The 21524-nt window shown below is 32.7% G+C and overlaps 1 protein-coding gene across 5 annotated transcripts; it reads left to right on the top strand.

Moving 5' to 3' along the window:
- The first annotated feature begins 387 nt into the window (after positions 1-387).
- capt (adenylyl cyclase-associated protein 1) lies at positions 388-20843 on the top strand. Of its 5 annotated transcripts, XM_075297627.1 has the most exons (8): positions 9085-9484; positions 9704-10331; positions 11494-11693; positions 18378-18879; positions 18954-19149; positions 19217-19574; positions 19628-20148; positions 20224-20843. In XM_075297627.1, the coding sequence occupies exons 1-8, from the start codon at positions 9100-9102 to the stop codon at positions 20305-20307; spliced, it is 2874 nt and encodes a 957-aa protein (XP_075153742.1). In that variant the 5' UTR covers positions 9085-9099; the 3' UTR covers positions 20308-20843. The 5 variants fall into 5 exon arrangements, with proteins under 5 accessions (XP_075153746.1, XP_075153742.1, XP_075153743.1 ...); XM_075297631.1 differs by lacking the exons at positions 9085-9484; positions 9704-10331; positions 11494-11693 and adding an exon at positions 388-488; XM_075297628.1 differs by lacking the exons at positions 9704-10331; positions 11494-11693.
- The last annotated feature ends 681 nt before the right edge of the window (positions 20844-21524 follow it).

Here is a 21524-nt window from a genome sequence, read left to right as displayed (position 1 = left end):
CTATCAGTTATTCCGGACGGAATGTCGGTGTTTGTAAGGAATCTTACATTGTGTCGGATCGATGCGACTTTTCGGCGATGACTAAATAATCGGTAAATGTGTTATCGATCCCATAAACATGCAGCAGTATCGATTATGCCTTCGGACTTAACTTATAATGTGCACATTATATGGGATATGTTCGACACGAGCACTGTCGTCCGGTATAACTGATAGTCTGTAAATCGCATAAAGCGCATTATACCTAGCGTCTGAACAATTCATAACGAGTCGTTATAAATCATGGCAACACTACATCGATTATCGACCTTAGCCGAAATCGATTTCTAATAACGATAACGATTGTAGCAAATATGAGCTGTATAACGAAGAAAGTTACACCTCATATTATCAGGCAGTATTGGTTTGTTTTTTCAGAAACTGGGTTTGCAATTGCAATTTTTGTTTGTCGTTCTTATTCATTGCGGATATTAGCCAATCTGATTTAGGTGAGTCTTCTGTTTTTTTTTTTGCTAAATTAATCTTATCTATAAAAAACGATGGGAAAAAAGTGCAGTGCAAAAAAGTTAACCAGCCATTGAAATTAGCCAATGGTCTAAAAATAATGATGTACATACGTAGTATTGGAATATGAAAAGCCGGCTGTGTTATTGCGTTCGGTCTTGTTTGTTGGTGGGAGTCAATTGGGAGGGGAGTTTATTGGAGGAAATTATTAATGGGTGGTGGCTGAATTTCATCTCTATCTGTCGTCAAATTATTCAAAAACAAAAATCGACAAGAGTATTATTTTTAATTATTTTCTATTACATACTGCCAAAGTATATATATATACCGTCAAAGTGTATGTGAAGCAGGCGACAAATGTGGAAGTGAAAACGTAGGCGTGTTCCTTTCAGATGAAAAATGAAAATCATGGTGGTTCCAAAAGTCCCCATAATGTATGCCAAAACGTATGTTTATATATGCGTATGTACATACATACATAATGCAAAGATAAATATGGTACGTTTGTATGTGTATATGAGCCAGCTGTTATCTTGTAGGAAATGAAAAGAAGAAATCATTGTGCCTTATTATTGTAGTTGCAAGAGGTATAACACTTTTTGCAATTCTTTTTTTATTGCTAATTTCTTCTAAGCACATACGGGTGCAATTACATTTATTGTACGTATGTATGCTTTTCTGGTCAACCAGGTTTCATCATCTGTGAAGATTAATGAGCACTATCGATTTATATATATGCAAGTTTTTGTACATATTATGGGTTTCTTGCTATTGTTTATTATCGTGTAGATTGAAGCCTTTGGAGCATATATTTAATATTAGAGAATCTCCGAAGATGAAATCAACAAATGGGAAAAAGCGTGGACCAATAATACTTTAAAACGAAGCCATATAGGATATCACCATTTCGAATAAAGAACAATTTTTGAGAACCTTGCATTTTATTTGGACGACTAAACTATAATTATGACAACTGCGGTTTTGGTACCAATATGTATGTGTGCTTTCTATGACTCACATTTCATTTAGACGTAGTTCCTATATACTACAACAAAAGACAAACGAATTGCTTATTAAAATGTATTTCAGAATACCGGTTTTATGCAAAATCTTGAAGGGGTTTCTAATTCAACTGACTCATCTCTGATTGATTGTTTATTTATTATTTTAGATCAATGTATGACTTTCACCATTTTCAATATAAGTTCTTGCAGTAAATTTATTTCGAGGTATCAGCTGACTACAATTTTCATTGCGGTCAAGCTTATGATAGTCAATATTTATTGTTAGAATTGTTGTTGTATCCTTAAAACTAGTCTCAGTTATCACAGTAATTGTTGTTGACTACAAACAAGACAATGTGTGATCATTCTCCAATCAGATGAATTCAGCAATGTCTCCACAAATATATTTCGATTTGTTGTTGCAGTAAAATAGTAACAAACCGAAATCGAAAAATAAGATTAAGGAATTCTACCCAGTGACTGAAGCCCATTTTTGTTGGCAATTTGACAATCAAATTTACATTTCATTAAAATTCTCTGAGCTAAATTTTTGCAAAATTATTATAGCATCTTAATAATGACTGATTGTGGGTGGAACGTTCAAATTTTTGTCAAAAATACAACAATTGTTAGTACATGTTTCATATTTAAATCAATGTTTTTGATTAATTGGCGGCTAAATTTGAGTCGACATATTTGGCGGCCTCATCCTCTTGTGAGGAATTATTTTTATATGCGGTCTTTTGTTGTTAGAATTGCTCGGTGCTGGAATGTATTGCCCTATTCTCTACGTATTTTCTCCCAATGTAGTAATGTTTTTCGGCTTAAAATATATGACTATTTCAAAGCCTAATGTCCATTTTTTCTGCAAAACTTTGTGAAGACTGGACTATTTCTATTTTGAACTTTCTTTAAGTTTTTTGTTGCTAACTAGGGGCTGATTACCAATTATACATTCTTAATTCTACTACTTGAATAATATCGAGTCTTGTGTATTAGATTTGGGAATATGTACGGTGATGTGTATTTATTTATTTTTAATGAATTTAGTTTTAATTTTTTTATGCTGAAGTCTAAGCTTAGGATATATTGTTACTGTGTAATAATATTGAGAGCCACCGTGGTGCAATGGTTAGCATGCCCGCCTTGCATACACAAGGTCGTGGGTTCGATTCCTGCTTCGATCGAACACCAAAAACTTTTTCAGCGGTGGATTATCCCACCTCAGTAATGGTTTCACTGCAATGTGGAACGCCGTTCGGACTCGGCTATAAAAAGGAGGTCCCTTGTCATTGAGCTTAACATGGAATCGGGCAGCACTCAGTGATAAGAGAGAAGTTCACCAATGTGGTATCACAATGGACTGAATAGTCTAAGTGAGCCTGATACATCGGGCTGCCACCTAACCTAACCTTTCATTTGGTCCCGATTTTTTGCCATATTTGAAGTTATCAATTAGTACATTAAATTATCCGAAAACAACACGATGACATATTAACCCAGTAGTATCAGATACTCCTTTGGAAATTACTTTGTGATATTTCGTTTAGACCATTTTTGATATTTGCTTGACGTAGGGATCTGTAAGTGATTAAGACGAAAAGGAATTCTCGCCAGAAATGCGTGTGGTAAATAAATCGTTCTTGCTGCCATAGTAGAAAATTGAGAACGACATAAAAAAATCAAGGTAGAATAACTTGTGGTAATAACTGTGAGGTAATTCCATTTTCTCATAGCTTATTGCTGCTCTAAGTTCATAAAGAAAATAGAAACTTCGATATATTTTTAATTCCATTTTCTCATAGCTTATTGCTGCTCTAAGTTCATAAGGAAAATCGAAACTTCGATTATCTTAAAATGTGAAAAAGTCGACATTCGACTTTTGTAAATATTCGACTTTCTGGAAAGATCTATGGGCTTTAGCGTTTAGTGAGAAGTGGTGTTTCAACTTTTTAATGTATTTTCAACCATTTGAACAACAACAAAAATCGAATAGTCGATTTGACGCGATTTGATTTTTTTTGACAAAAAGTCGTCTTTATTACATGTTAATTATACATTTTGGAATATCATGAAATCATTTTGTTTTTCGAATAATACCAAGTCTTGCGTATCAGATAGGGGAAACTGTTTTGTGATGGTATTTATTTATTTATTTGCAGCAATTTAATTTCAATTTGAATAAATAAAACCATATTAACTAATTTTATTCGGGCAATTTATGAGAAACTTTTTCCAACTTGTGAAAAAGTCTACATTTTATGAAAATAATCCACAGATGTCTCATATGGTATCTGTGTGTGTCCAATACCCCAGCAAAAAAAGCGTCGCCAAAAAAGTAATGAAAATGTTCTTTTTGGATCCGGAAGTGGTGCAAAATTGACGCAGAAGCGATGAATTTAACATGGGCTTGTCATAGGACGGAAGTCCTCCATTTCAACAGCCGTTGCACTGAATTTGCATCACTTCTTTAGGTGTGATCTGAATTCAATGTTTTGGGTGAAATATTAAAAAATTCTGTGATTTTTTGTCAAATAAATATTTTTTATAATTTTTTATCATTTTTAATAGAATCTAACGCTTGTCGGAAACGTTTCACCTCAAATATTTTCAAAAATTCACAATTTTTTCAGATTGGATTTAGCATTTTTGTCGACAAAATTTAAATGATTTGTACCATTTTATGAATTCTTACTCTGTTTTTAACCTATTTGAAACAAAAAAAAATTAAAATTATCCATTAAAAGTATGAACAAACCAAGTTATAAAAAATTGAATTAAAAGAACTTCCTTGGTAGTTAAAATAAAGAACATCATTGGGAGTGCATCTTCTGGAAGTGCTTTTAAAGTTGTGCCTTTGGAAGAACTTCCAAATTTTTTTGCTGGGACCAAGTTGAACATTGTTTCCAAAGCAGAAATAATTTTTTCATGAGGGCACGTTTGTCCTTCAGCACAGATGTTTATTATAAGAATCATGGTTAACAAATTTTGTTAAGAGATATTGGAGACTGCAAATCATTTTAACGTGGTATTTAAATTTTTAACTTCTTACTTCTATAAGTGTATGTCAGAAATAATTATTACTTGCATCTAATTAGTAACATCTCAAAAACAAAACGATATTTGGTATTTTGAGAAAACTATTAAAAAATCACAATCTCACAATCATAATAAGCATTCATGCTGTTTTTCTGATAAGAAAAAGAAAATTGCAATAAAAAGATGTTTGAATCGAAATGTAGATGGTTATGGTTAAGGATTTTCATCTACTAATTTCTTACCAAAGCGAATGATGAAATATTTCACTTGTGTTTAAAAATGAACATGTATTTAACATAGCAACATTGCTTAGATTATTGTTTCTCTTTCGTGTTGGCAAAAAAGTGCATCGCTTTTGCTCAGCTAACCACTTTTGTTGTCTAAGCCAAAATAGTTATGAATAGCCATGCCGTGGCACATGTGCACGAACGTTCGGGTATTGAGTTTGATTTGTATTTTTTCGGTCTTCCATAGCCGCCGTCCTGCTCGGCTAGTTTCCTTATTAAATGACACAGTATGTGTATATGTATACTTTTTTTAAACTTATGTTGATCTAGACCATAAAAGATGGTTGTTAGCGGTCAATGCACGTAAATAAATTATACTAAAATATATTCACGTGATTTTTTACTTTACCATACTTTTTATTTTATACCATAACATACAATCTTAACAAATGATTAATTTTTTTGTTATAATTTATGAGAAACTCTCACAATGGAATATCTTAGATGTGTGTACTTGAGTGAAGTTTCAATCATGCTCACGCATTTACGATAAAAATATTCACGCACACTATTTATTCATATTAGGTCGATTTGTCCACTTAGACAGCTATAGGTCCACTATGATTCCTCGAAAAGAACTTACATTTATTCGTCTTCCTTAAAGAGGTTTAAAACATCCAACCAGAGGCTCTGATGAAGGCACTCCACTCCCGCAGATCGGTGAAAGAAAAAGGAGTCAATTTTTTTCTTCTAAAAGATAATGTAGGACAATTGCACAGTAAGTGATTCGAGTTTTCCATAACTTCCGGATCCAGATACCATATACAAATGTCATCATCTTTAAGATCCATTCTTACAATATGTTCCCTAAGTATGCTATGCCCAGTTATAATGCCAATTAAAGGACTCAATTCCTATCTGTTCAATATTGTTACACAAATATTGGGTGTTAGATGCAGCGGCGGGGATATTGTTGTGCGGGAGATGTCGGCGGTCGCAATAGTCTGATGAGCCACTGCTGCTGTGGTTGGCATCTCTGTACGATGTATGCCTATAACATATGTACCAATCACTATATAGTAAATACATCTATCACAACCCATATCCATGAATTCTGTATGCTAACCATATTTTCTATAAAAATGTTTTTATGCCAGACCTACAGTTAGCTGCTGCTAAGCTGTGGCGCAAAAAACGTTTGCATGTTATTTCCTATTTTGATCAATTTCTATTATATGAACAAAATTTCGGCACATTCCAATAAAGTACAATGGCCATTAATAAAAGTGTTAATAGTACCTCGCCTTTTTCGATATATTTTTAGATGGGCACGGGAAGCATAAATTATGTTGCCAAATTATCATTAAATTTTTTTCTAAAGGTTAATGTCACATATGAATTTTGCAGTCTACATTTTAATTAGCCACCTAATGTTCCAGCCCTATTTTTGAGAAAGGTAGGTGAAGTAAGCACTGAGGAAAACGTGCATGCAAAGTATTACTTTACCATCGATATTGACAGTGGTATTTACAGTTCGCCGAGGCCTTAATGATATTATGGTCAAAATGTCTAAAGGAGCTTTTGAGGGGTTTGGTCCGTCATCTAACCTAAACAATTTGCGTGTCGTTGTCCATAAGTGTTATGCTACTACTAGCCAACTATATGGCCAATATAAGCTATGCGTTGTATACGTATCGCATTTGGTTTGTTTAGCATTATGGAATTTTTGCTTTTCCTGTTTGGCGCGTACATTTTTATACATGGATAGATATGTTGTACCTTGCTTAATATGCCTCCTCAGTTTATCATAAAAATTACTTTTTGTTTTTGTAAATGATTTGTCTTCATATTTTTTCCCGCAAAATGATAAACATTTTACTATTTCGAAATTTTAAAATAATTTAGTATTTTTTTAAACGTCCATGTGTGTGGAGGTTTTCTTTTGCCATTTCGTTTTTTTGCGTTAAACTAAAGTCACAAGGTGTGGTAGTGGTGTCGGTGGTCATTGTGCGTGCGTGTGCTTTGGAATAAGTCTTCTCTTCAATATAAAGATAACAAGACAAAAAAAAAAAACATTCGGACATATCATGTGTGTTACTAGAGCAAAAAGGAACTAAGAATTTAATGGGCATTATATGGCTCCATAATAAATGAAAAGGGTCGGCTAGCTAATAGAAGAGAATCGAATAATAGGACCTAGCCTTATGTTATTTAACAGAGTCTGCAAACTGTTGTTTGCCATGGGGCTATGTGATGATGAGTGAGATGAAATGAGAGAGTGAAAACTTGCGCATGTTGACTAAGGGATATGTTGTTACTGTTACACGGCAATAAAAGGCCCAAGTTATAGATCCTGAAAATTGTTTCATTCAGTTCGTATAGGTAAAGCGTACTCTTTAAACGTTGAAAATTCAAAAATTGTTATGTATTTATAAATTGAATTAATTCGGATTTGCAAAGGTTTGAAGCCTTTTCCCCGGGGACTCTTCACTAAGATAATTTTCCAAACTTTCTCTTCTCTGTTTGCAAAGTTAAACCATACGTATTCAATGCATTGTTATATATATATACGTGACGCTCCACTGTTCCCACTTAACTAAAAATATTAGTAATGGTAAAAACAGCAGCCGCCCAGCTTTAACGAACTAAAGAGCAGCGGCCGCTTGCTTTACTGCCTCCAAAAAAAAAAAAAAAAAAAACAAGCGAACACAAACATCCACCTTTTATCAATATTATCAGCAACAGCCGCAGCAGTTAACGAACGCAGCATCTCTTTGCGAAAAATACATGCTCTTTCATTAATTTCATAAATGGTTGTGTTTCACTACAACTTTGGCGTTTGTAATAAGTAAACAAGTTTTACTTAATTTAATATCCAAACGTGCCGTGCCGCAATAGTTGGTTACTATCTCTACAATCGATAAAATATTTTTTTCCAAATACTTTAAAAAACGCATGGAAAAACCACACCGTCAAAGAAAACTTTAAAATAAAAAAAGTGAAATTAAATTGAATGTGTGTTTTCAAATGAAAGTGATAAAGAATGATGTCATTAATTAAGGGAGTTGGTCCTTTAAAATCCCTATCCAAACATAAAAACTCTTAACCTAAAGCTATTGAATAATATATGGTTGTAGGCCAACTTAATATTGAGTTAGAGGGAGACTTGGCGCCCATTCAAAAAAAAAAAAAAAATTATGAAAATATATATGATTTTTTTTCAAAAATGGGATTATTAAATAGAATCTAGAAAATAATGGAGAGAAAAATATATATATACAAGAATATGAATCGTCTTAAAATAGATTTTGTTTTACATTCAACTAGAGATGATGATGATGATTATAAAGATGGTGTGTGTGTATACATCTACATACAGATTGAAATATTAATGTGTTTTTTATAATGTTTAGATTTGTGTACAAAAATAATATACAATACCCCTCCTATATAAAGGATTGACCACCAACTGAAAGCGGCAAGTGTATTGATTCCATTTAGAAACATTTTTCCTTAACCCCCCACACGTAATGTTTTTATACGAATTTTGCCAATTGAAATATAATCAAAACTCATAGAACAAATGATATCATTCCGCCTCACCATCATTCATTTTATCGATATTATTTTATATTTCTGGGCGAGGTTGAAAAATAAAAAAAATACAAAATAATGAAAATTTTCTTCTCCCAGTCACAAAGGCACTTTAGTCTCCCTCCCAGTTAATATTTGGGCGTGTAGCCACGTGAAAACGATGTTCTATTGATAAAACCAGAAGTTCTTGTTTATGAATTGCGTTTTCTCCTTTCGCCCGGTCTTTTACTTTTCATTTTGCAATGCCCCGGCTTGACCTAGTTTCTCATCCAAGAACGAACAGCATAGAGATTCATATTAGAAGATTCTTTTATGAGTATTAAAAGGACATTTCTCTTTTGTGCTTATTTTAGACGCTTGTGCCAAGCTGTTAGCAATAGTCGAGTACTTGTATAAGAGTGGTAGATGTTGCCCTTTTTGAGATTGAGATAGTGAGTGTACAGTAGTATGTAAAATATCAAACTGAACCTTTTGACACCATTGCATTCATATCGCCACGCTCTTGTTGATTAAAGGCTTAACATAGGACTGTCAATCGTATAGAAATTATATTCGGCTGCTTTGAATGGTTCTCTAAATGCGTTTATTTATATCCTAAACCACTATAGTCAGGTTAACAGGTCCATTGAAAAGCTCCGCTCTATAACATTAAGCTACTAGAATAATTAATATCAATATTTTGATTCATTAATAGTAAAGTGTAGTAAAAATAAAACCAAAGATTGTCAAAAATGTTTTCCTGTTGCCGCGCAAATCCAAAAAAATCGAAAAAATCTAACGAAATTACTGGTGATAATCAAACCGATGAGGACATAAAAAACAATACAACCTCAAATGAAAATAAAAATCTAATAATACCAACGATTACCATTGAAAATGGTAAAACAACGACGGACGATTTAAAAGCTACAACGAATTCCATAGCAAATACAGATATCAACAATGATAAAGTGAATGGTAATGATATTGCGAATGACAAAAATACACAAGATGATAATGGTGTCAACAGCAAAGTCGAAGAGGCATCGCCAAAAATCGTATCATCGAATATTAAAGAGGAGGGACCATCTTTGCCTATCGAAGCTATAAGCCATACGATAAAGGATGATATAAATGGTTTGTGTTTCTATTTTGATAAAAAAAAATTAAATAAAATTATCTAAATTTTTAATTTATAAGTTTCTATTATGCAAAAAATGGCATTCTTTTACTTTTTCTCTACCGGAGATTTATCATACAAATATTATGGATTTTTAATTGTATTTACATCTTTGGTTCGAAGCTTTTTGTTTCTTTTTGACTTTCAATAAAAATTCAAATGAATTCATTTTCCAGTTAATAATGGGACATTTCAACAGCATGATATTCATTATCATGATAAAGAAAACAAACGTGATGATACAGTTCAATCCAATATAACAAATATTTCATGCGGTAATGATGAGGATCTAACACACACTAAAATTGAACGTACTAATTCAAGTCTGTCGTCTAATACAACGATAACAACAGCGACTACTTCTACCAGCGCTCCAACGACAGAAGATGAAAGTACGGCATCCACTATACAGCTTGCAAACCATTCAACAAGTAATGATACTTCTGTTTTAACCAACACCAACTTCAAAAGCAATCATCAGCAAAATAATGTACCCACAAAATCATGCCTATCACGTCACAATTCTACGCAACAGTCAATTAAAAAGCGTGTCAACATTAGTGTTCATGCAGAAATTATAGAACCGGAACCATTACCGCCGATATCGCTGCTGGCAGATCAGTCGGCGTCTGTGGGTGATGAGGAAGACGATGTATTTTCCGATTCATTGCCACCGCCAAAACGTGATAGCATGTGTGCGCCCTATATTGAGCGCGATGATGATAACGATGACATTGTATCGGAATCGCTAGCATATTCACATGGTTTGCCGGAATGGTTTAATGATGAACGCATACATGAAATGTAATATAGATTTTCAATTTGTTTGTGGATAAATTTTGACATACAAGTAACTTCGATTCCAATGTTGCGCATCTAAGGTTCAGACCCTAGTTCACGTTTTCATTGTTGTCCTTTGTTTCCTAAAATCCGTTTGATTTCAGGTTACTTTTCTTATTACATAGTTAATTTCAAAATCTGAATTTTTATTTTGTATTTTCACGTATTAAAGTTTTGCCAGCAAAAGAAAATTACTGCAAAGGTCAGCGAAAATTGTTCAATCCTTTTTACAAAATATTTAGTCGTCGCTGTTAAAAAATCAAAAAATTGATTTCTAATTTAATGAAGCAGATACCAATGAAGTAGGTGCTCGGCTGTTGGTACGCCCTCATATGGACGACTATAAGTCACACGAGGCTAGTTCAATATGTTGCCATAGGCAATTAAAATATTTGATAGTCTTCTTGGATCAACTTTAAAGAGATCTTATTTCTGGACGTCCATTCGGTTAATCGTTATTCGATAACACACGACCATGGCTATTAAACCTTACTGTACTCGGACGGCATTTATAATTGGGATGATAAGGAATTGGACCATACTCATCGATAGCAGAGAAGCTCCTATCACTCAATATCCGAAATCAGCATATTTTTATTTTTCAGGCAGTTTCCTCTACAAATCGTAGATATATCACTTTTCGTTTTCGTTTTTGCTTTCTGCATTTTCAATTGGAATTTTCTTTTTCGCAAAATAGGTTTGGTTTTATATTTTATAAGGACGATATTTAAACAAAAAAGTATAAAAATAAGGGAAAATTTTGCGAAAATGAAAATGCTAAAAACGAACAAATACTTTAGATAAATATTTCTGCGTTTTGTGTATAAACATCGAAAGCAAATGTTGCCCAAATTCTTGTCGTTTTATGTCGCAAACTATATTTCTTAAAATATTTTATTCAAATAATAATAGGTCAGTAAATACAATAGACGAGAATATAGCTTTATTTTATTTATTGTTGATCAATTTTTTTATTTTATTTAATTTTTTTTTTTTTTTTTGGTTTGTGATCACATAATAAATAGTAAATATGGACATTGGAATCGAAAGGAATAAAAAGAATTAAGCATTATTAACTCATGTTAACCGAAATGTACTGTTAAACAAAATTTCTGGTTATTTATAGAGGTTGTACTGAACCACCTGTAACACCAGTTGGACGCGATGAGCTTGAACTAAAACGACAACGGCTTTATGAAGATTTATTGCGTGCAGCCCAAGCTGCCGTCGGTCACAGTACACGTTTTCTGCCCCAATTTGCATTTGAAACTGCAGCATCTTCGACTACGCATTGTGTGCCACCACCACATATTCAACGTGGGGGAGGTGATTACAAAAAACCAAAAAAAATTTTTTTTCAATATTATACTATCTTTAGTCTTTAGTTTTTCCCACAATGAGATGCCAGCGTTTCCGTTTGCCTTTACGTAGTTTTGTTTACCATTAACAATGTGAAATGTTTTGGCTTTGTTTCAGTTGGTTTTTGTTTTATTTTAGCTCAATTTGTTATTTTGTTGGTAAGGTGGATGTAGTTTTGCCACACTGCCCACACAATATGCCAAACAATTTCGTTTATTAACAAAAATGTTTTCTATACCACCAGCCGATATACAATAAAATTAAAATTCCACATTGAATGAAAACTATGATAAATCACAGTGTACAATAAACCCAGTTGTCAAATTTTAAAATAACCCAGCTCTGTGAAAAATTAAACCAACACTTCAAGAAAGCTATTTAAATAATTTCAATCAAATATTAAAATGATAAGGAAATTGTCTTTTGTACACCTCCTTCGTGTTTCTTCCCTATCACTTGTTTGAATCACCACCATGAAATAGTTATTGTCATGACTCATTTTCAATTATTTGCATGTTTCTATTTTTTTCTTCTTTCTATTAATCACATAAATTTGTCTTATCTTATCACCGCAACCTGTTAGCTTAACTATCGTTACGAATGACATTCTTGGCATTCGTTTATATATACAAATATCTTTGAAGTGTGAACCCAACTTAAGCTTCCAGAATTTGTGGTGCTACCTGTCGTCACAGTTACTGGAAAATAAATTCAAAGCGGAATAAAATTAAAGTGTTCTTGAATTAAAAAAAATCTCATTCCATACTTCTAAAACAAGTATGTGCGCCTCAAGTGTGTTAGCCTAAATTTTGTATATAGTCCATAATTATCTATTAATTTCGAAAAACCATTTATTTCGAGAATTCTATTTATTTTATGTGTGTGTATGACGTAAATATATATATAAATTTTTTATTGTTATAGATAAAGACAGTAGGCCGTTTAATAATTTTGGGGGTTTCTTATTGGAAGATTTGATGTGAAATAAAAATTCGCCAAAAAAAATTAACTCAGAATGTTTTAATACTAAAGCAGACACCAAATATATTCTGCATATACGTACTATAATACCGCTAATATAATTTCGTCATATATAAAATCGTCATTTTTTTCCGTAGAAATCGTCGTAATCGTCACTGCCATTTGAGAAATAGTCAAAAAATTAAAATCAAACTAATTTTTTGGTTAAAAACAAAAGTATTTATTTTATATAAAGAACAGAAAATTAACACACATAACTACGAATTTCAACAACAAAACCATAATGAATTCAAATTTGTATAAAAGTAACATAAAAAACATTTGTGTGCAATGATATGTTATGCAATTCCAAAAATTATAAAAAAATAATTTTTTAATATATAGTTACTAATTCAGTAAGATTTTTATTTAAAAATAAAAATAAAGATATTTAATATTTACGTATATGTTGCACGATTTTCTAAAATTTGACCATAAAACTCTTATTGATTGAGTTACAATTTTCTATAGAAATACAATTTTAACAAAATCTTCTACAGAAATAAAATGTTGACGAAATTTTCTATAGAAATAAAAATGTGCAACAACTTTCTACAGATATAAAGTTTTGACGAAATTTTCTATAGAAATAAAATTCTGACAAAATTTTCTATAGAAATAACATTTTGGCAAATTTTTCAATAGAAATAAAATTTGACATTTTTATAGAAATACAACTTTGACAACATTTTCTATAGAAATAAAATTTTGACGAAATTTTCTATAGAAATACAATTTTGCCAACTTTTTCTGTAGAAATAAAATTAAAAACAAAAAATTCTATAAATTCAATATAAAACATTTCTGCCGAATAAAAAAATATTTTTGTATATACTAACCACAAAAATTTGTTCAACAATTTCAAAATATTTTTTTTTTTTTGTTTAATTTTTTTTAAATTGTCTGAAAAATTTTGGTGGATTATTTTTGGCACGAGTGGCAACCGTGATACTAATACTGTAGATATAAAATGAGGGATAGCTCTTGTTGTTGTAACAGTTTATTGTGATTTCATCCATTTTTATGTTATACGCTTTGGTACTTCAGCTTGTGACTAGATCTTGGAACTCTGCGACCAAGGTGGGGTGCGTCCAGAGTGACCTGGCGGTAAGTCGGGTTGGTTTAGCTGGGCAAGAGAAAAGATGACGCGTGTCGTGTGGCCCTTGGTTGCAAATTGGACATATGTCAGCTACGCTGCTATCAATCACTGATAAATAGGAATTGAGGCTAAAACTACCCTAGTCTGCCTTGGGAGGTCTCTTTCCTCCGGCTCTTACATGTATGAAGTCTCTAGCAAAAAACTTTCAATTTCTCTATCTGACAACTGGGGCCAAATCACCGCAGCCGAAATCGAGTACTTCGTCGTCGTAATGTAGTTTACGCGAATCACCGAAGTCGTTATCGAATTGTTTCTACTCGAAGTTGAACACGATAGGTAGCATGCTATCGAAAACGAAATATGTAGTAATTTTTGAGCAGAAACAATGTAAACAAAAAGAAACAAGTAGTTGGTGAAAATGGAAGTATTATTTATATATTTTGTTCAGTAGCCGCTTCAAAAAAACTCGTTTTTCAAGAACATATTTAAAAGCTTCTTTTGACAGACGAAATCGTCTTTTAAATCTATGGATGTTACAAACACAATTAGTTAAAAGCACTCACTTCAAAATAGAATCAGTTACAGGCAATGCACCTCAGACAAACGACTGATTTTGACTCGAATGTTTTTCCTTATTAATGCCACTTTGTACTCATCCTCTGAATCCGAAGACGAGGAAAACAAAAACACATGGATTTTCTAATAATTTTTACACATGTACATATTTTGATCACAAAAAGTTCTTTTGAAATCATCTTTTGCTTCCAATTTCTTATTACCATATGTTTACAGCAATGTAAAAAAGTAGTAGACAAAATAAATTACGATCGAATGCGGTGATCCAAAATTTTACAGCGATCGAAATGTTTCTCGATACGAAACAATTCGGTGACGAATGCGGTGATTTGGCCCCTGAATGCATTTGATTTTAATTCTCACTTTTGGGGGCTCTTTTGAGCTATATCGTCATTTTTGGGGCAAAAATCGGAAAATCTGCATTTGCTATTTTTTGAGTAAAAAATCGTGAAAATGCCGATAAATCGGCAAAATTGGCAGCCCTGGTCTCAAGTCAATTCACACTGATCTTGGTTTGTATGCACTCCGTAGATGACGCCTTCTACAATATTTATTTATTTTCTGTGATTTCTTCATTGAAAACACACAAAATATCTAAAGGAGAATAAATTTGTGCCCATTCAGATGAAAAAATGGAGTGAATCGTATGCGCACTGCAAACAGCAAAATCTTTATGTATTGACTTGAGGTATCTAACATATACATCTCTTGGTCTATGATATTATTCGAGTTTAAAATCCAGCATGAGGACGCCAAAGTTATCGGAAAATCTAAGTCGACTTTACGTAATCTTCCAATTCCACTAATCGACTTTTGATATCTTTGAAAATCGACTCAAATCGACATTTGGTATTCTCAAAGTAGACTAATCATCCTTTGACTTTGACTAAACGACTTCTAACGAAAAAGTTGGTTTAAACTTGATAGGGTAACATGGTGTCAATCAGCGCGTGAAAGGATATATTTCAATTGAAAATTTCTAATGGATACCTACCAATGATTTTTATGGCTCATAAAAGGGTATTACTGTGAACCTCCCTAGCAAATTCCACCCACGACATATTATTGTTTTATGATCATCATATAATATTAAGAATTTATTGCGACAGTTTATGAGAGAAAACGCAGCCGGTGAGTAAAAAATTTCCAATTTTTGCCGTACAACATACAATTTTCAAGATTTATCTCTTATTCGCTTCGACTTGTACACCATGCGACATGCAGTGTACACAATTCGAAAATCCGCGTGTGTCAAAATTGTACTTTTCAATAATAGAAATAGTAGAAATAAGACTTTTCCAAAGTTTTGAAAAATCGTATTTTCTAAATAAAAAAACAATCAAAAAGTTCCGAGTTAACGTTTGCAAATTTTCAATAAGTCTAAGACTGATTCTGATCACAAACATTTACTGCTTTAATCAAAATTTAATTATTACAACAAATCTCCAAAATTCAATAACCTTAGAAAATTTTCTAGAATTATGACACACTTCACCTTGCCCTCAAAATTGTTTGTCCAACCCACGTATAAACTAAAAACAGATGAGAAATTTTCATGATTTTGTTTGGCTTATGTGTGTAATAATTACTACTGGGCACCACAGCAGCAATACTTGTAAAACAAAAGAATACAATCAAACACAATTCACTTCACAGTGGGTCAATTTGAGTGTATAAAAGTTTAAACATTCCAACCATTCAAATTGGTTACAAAAAGCACAGCTGTTATATACGTTTGCCAGTAGATAATTTGAGAAAGCTTTAAACAAGCTGTTTGATACATATTTAACGATGAATCATTAAATCGTATCAAAAATTGAATTGAATAGAATATAGACTTTTTGGAGATAAATATTTCCCGCTATTACTTCGTATCGGCTTTGATCCACTGTATGTATTTTTGTTTTATATGGGGATATTTTGTACGTACATATCAACGAAACATTATTGTCATCAATCGAGTGTTTTGTACATTAAAAAAAAGAAGAAAACATTTGTAATGAATCAGCCGTAGCTACCGTAGCGTTAAAATCATTTTTTTCCATAAGCGAGATATTATTCAGCGGATGTCTTGTGAACAAAAACGTAACTTGAGTGTAGTATTTTCATAGAAAAAGTCGTAAATATGTCTTTGCCTTTAGTAAATTGAAAATCAAATGGTGTAGTGTTTCTTTTTAATTTCTATTTTAAAACCACCACCTCACATATAGAACTGAAAACAGTTCTAAGGTGTGTTTCTACCTAAAGTTAATGGGTCAATCACTTAGTTCTTGCTATGGCAGAACTTTAATTATTCACGATATAAAAAATTGCAATAATCCAGGTAAACAATGAGATAAAAATGAGTAATGTATAGTGGCAGAGAGGTGTATGTACTCCAGATAGATGGTATAAATGTCAGAGAATCTTGAAAAATAAAGATACTATATTCTTCCATAAATGCTAACATTTTTATAAGTTTGAAAAACACACTGAAGGAATATTGTCAAACTATAATTTCATAGAATTCATAATTTGATGGGTTAAGAGTGGCCATGATCTAAATCAAAGCTACAAAAGCATTCACACATTAGTTTTTTTTTATGGAGACTCTGGTTGAAAAATTTTATCAATCTATAAATAGATTAAAAAAAAATAGAAATTTGAGTCAGTGAAATTATATTTCTTATGTTACATTATGTTATTATAGAAATACAACCACAAAATATTTTTGAAACGAAATTAAATTCCGTTTGTATCAAGTGTATCATTGTCAATAAAGTTTGGTTTGTTAAAAATAGATGGGCATGCAGTAAAAAGTTGACGTGGTATAATTAAAGTGAAATCTATTAGTCGTGACCATCCTATAATTCGCATACCTGTCTTGTATACAAAAGGTAATGGGTGCAATCCCAGTTTCGAACCGAACCCCAGTAATTTTTCGGCTGTGTTTTGTCTCTTCTCAGTAATGCTGGTAGAATTCTGAGGATTTCAAAACTTCTCTATGTAGTTTCAATCAATTATCTCGAACCCCAGATTTGCCATACAGATTTTCTTGAGATTCTATGATACGCTATTTCCTTAAGATTGTATTCAAAATTATTAATAATAGCCCTCGAAATAAAATGGAAAAATGTATGCGTTCTAGAATTCTTTTGTAACCTAATTTTTCATCCAACAATCATGGAAGTCGACATAGTATTTTACCTTTTAACAAGTACATGAACGTCTGGCTATATGGCTCCATTATTTGATCTTGTCACTGACTTTTGCTTCATTTAACTTCTTTAGCAAAAAAAAAAAAGATAAAAACATGCGTGTTTCAAGATATGCAAAAGTTTGTCAATCTGAGGTTTCTTTTACTCGAATCTATCGTGCACATCAAAGGTGGAATTTTTTTAGTAATTCTAAGAGTGGATTTTGTAGAAATTCCAAGCGTAGAATTTCGATCTTTCCAAATTTGATCTTCGAATTTTTAAACTCATTTATTTATTTTATGAAAAATACGAAAAGTTGACTGATGCTGGGGGTTCTTGTAATGTGTAAAGGAAATACGAAAGTATTGTAAGATGTAAAGGAATATTACTTTAGAAAAAAAAACAAACCTGGCTTAAGGATATAATTGAGTATAGACGATTCTATGTAAATGAATGCAAAAAAAATTACAAAATTAGTTTTATGTTGAATAATTTACAATTGTACCGTGAAGAGCTTTGGAATTCTTTGTCTCAATAGGTGAAAATTGCAATCAATACTTTTACATGGCTAAAATTTTTTCTATTGTTGTCAAGGATGCACTAGTGAATTAACGTTACCAATTTTTAATACCAGCATGATTATATAACCCTTTCAGCTTGCACTTTTATCCCATATACAGTTTATAGATTTTTATATTTAATTTTTATTTTATTTTTCGTGTTTTTGTTTTCCTTATCATTACGTACGATTAATAATCTCTTCTCTCCATCTTTCTTTAGATTGTGATCCTGCTCTTAAGCCTTCGGTTGCAGAAAATCTTGAAATACTGATCAATCGCTTAGAGAAACTTGTTGAGCGTTTAGAACGTTCGATAAGTGCTCGTGAATTGGATATTGCCAATCGTACCTTTGATACTGTTTTGGAACAGAAACGTGCTAGTGTTGAATTATCACCACCTGCAGCGGGGATTGTGGAAAATTTGAGCGTTAACGAACAAACAGAAAAACTTAATCAACGCATTGAACGTATTGAAGAGTCTTTGGGTCGTATCAACGAACGTCACAGTCAAGGACAGTCATCGGAAGGTAGTTTTGAAAATATACCCACGGTCATAGACGATTTTTCTTCACTTCCCCCACCACCACCTCCTTTAGAACTCAGTATGAGTGTTTTGGGTTATCAAGATATTGTCAATGGTTCGCTGGCCCAATATTTGGCCTTGTCAAGTAAAATTGGAGGAGATGTTGCCAAACACGCTGAATTTGTGAAAAAGGCTTTTGAGTAAGAATTTGTCAAAGGTGTTTGTTATGCAGGACTTTGTTAAAAAAAACCTTCTTTGCTACTTTACTTTACAGTGCTCAATTGGCATATGTTACCTTAGCCACCCAGTGCTCCCAGCCAGACCAAAGCAAACAAATGGAATTATTGAAACCGACATCAGACCAAATTACCGCTATACAAGATTTCCGTGAAAAGAATCGTGCTTCACCGTTCTTCAATCATTTGTCGGCCATAAGTGAAAGTATTCCAGCCTTGGGTTGGGTTTGTGTGGTAAGTAATTTCTCCTGTCAAAAGAAAATGTATTTTATAAATCCTATCTTTCTAAACAAACTTCTAGTCACCTACCCCTGGTCCTCATGTCAAGGAAATGAATGATGCTGGCCAGTTCTACACAAATCGTGTTTTGAAAGAATGGAAGGAGAAGGATGCCACACATGTGGAATGGGCCCGTGCTTGGGTACAAACCTTAACGGAATTGCAGCAGTTTATTAAGCAATACCACACTACTGGTTTAGTCTGGTCTGGAAAAGGATCTGCTCCTGCCGGTGGCGCTGTTCCTCCACCACCACCAATGGGAGCCTGCCCTCCACCTCCACCACCACCAACATTCGATTTGGCTAACATGGGCTTGGATGGTGGTGATGAGCGTAGTGCTTTATTTGCAGAAATTAATCAAGGCGAAAATATCACCAGAAGTAGGTTTCACAACAATATTAGTCTAGTTCGCATTCTAAGCTTTCTCCCACAGATTTGAAAAAGGTTACCGCAGATATGCAAACACATAAAAATCCAACGCTACGCACTGGACCGGCTCCCTTCAAAACTCCCACACAATTTGGTTCGGTTTCAAAAGCTCCTGCCGTTGCAGTCGCCAAGCCCCCAGTATTCACCAGAGATGGCAAGAAATGGATTATTGAATACCAGAAAAATAATCCAAATTTGATTGTTGAAAATGCTGAAATGAACAATGTGGTCTATGTATTCAAATGTGAAGGCTCCACTCTAACAGTTAAGGGAAAAGTTAACAATGTCGTCTTTGATTCCTGCAAGAAATGTTCTCTACTCTTCGATTCGGTAGTGGCTTCAGTTGAATTTGTTAACTGCCAATCTGTGCAAATGCAAGTTTTAGGCAATGTACCCACAATTTCGATCGATAAAACCGATGGTTGCCAAATGTATTTGTCCAAGGACTCCATGGGTGTTGAGATTGTAAGTTCTAAATCGTCTGAAATGAATGTGATGCTTCCTGCTGACGACAATGGAGATTATGTAAGTATTTTGTTGCAAAACTGATTTGTTGGCTATACATATCCTTACTCATGGTTTCTCTTTTTTATATTACAGACTGAATTGCCTTTGCCAGAACAGTTTAAGACCACAATTAGTGGCAAGACATTGAAGACTGTTTGTGTCGATAGCCTTGGTTAAGCCATCAGACATCTGAGATATGCACATGCGCACCATCACTTCACATTCATTATCGTCGTTTTCCACAGAAACCACTCATACACAGATTATTAAGAAAGAAATTGAAATGCCAATAAATCAAAAAAGAAAAAAACTTTGCTAAACTTATAATCATTAACGCATAAGAGATATTAAAAAGAAAAATCACTTTTGATAAAAGGAAAACTTTTAAAAAATATTTATTCTAAAATAAAGAAAACAAAATCAAAAAGTTCTACAACCAAAAACCATAGCCACAGTTTTTGTCAATTTTTTGCTGCATCTCTAATATATGCATAATTTAGGAAGTGATCAAGTATTTGGAAAGTAATGGAAAATGTTTCAATCCATGTTTTTTGTTTGCTTAATTTATTTTATAGATTTTTTTATTTTATTGTATTATTACATTTACATTTCTTTTACACTAATATTTATATGTACGTACCTTAATTATATTTCCGTTTTTTTCTCCTTATACATTTTATTATTTGGCAAATAAAAATATTCATGAAAGAGAATGGGGGTACTACGAATAGTTTTGATTTTTTTGCTAAGGTCTGAAAAGATTCCATGATCTATTGAAAAACAAGCTGAAGGTAAATTCATAGTTTTTAAAAGACACATAATATTGCACCAAAGCAGAAATCAGTTAAAGTATTTTTCCACCTGAAGTGATAATATGAGCATGACTGCTCTTCAATCGGATTTATTCAGCCTATCATTAAAGTAAATGCAACTTATTGTAGGATAATTGGATGTTCTTTTCTATTCGCGCAATTTTAGAGATCCAGGTAAAGATAATATGTCATGGATGCTCTTAAAAAAAGCCGATTCAGAACCATAATGAAGGAGCAAAAGGGGTCATACAAACACACTTTATTTAAACCATAATTCTAAGACTCGGCTTAATACATAATCTCTTTGAAAATAGCCCTAAACATTGTTTTTGGTTCATTTCTTGTGGTGGAAACTACCCATATCTTTATAATGTTGCTACACCTTAATACCATTCTTTCCAAAAAATATCCTAATTTGCTAAAATTTAGACGAAGCTCACACAGATTATTGTTAATAGACCAAGGTGGACAGCAATATGCTTGATATGTTGATAGCATACCGTACATTTAACCCTTTCCGACCTATAGCCGATCCACGTCATAGATTTTCCTAAATTTTTGAATTCTGTTATTTATGTGTAC

This window comes from Haematobia irritans, chromosome 2 (genome assembly GCF_050003625.1).
Source record: "Haematobia irritans isolate KBUSLIRL chromosome 2, ASM5000362v1, whole genome shotgun sequence".
NCBI lineage: Eukaryota > Metazoa > Arthropoda > Insecta > Diptera > Muscidae > Haematobia > Haematobia irritans.
The sequence above is the reverse complement of the archived record's forward strand: the minus strand, read 5'-3'. Positions and strand labels throughout refer to the sequence as shown.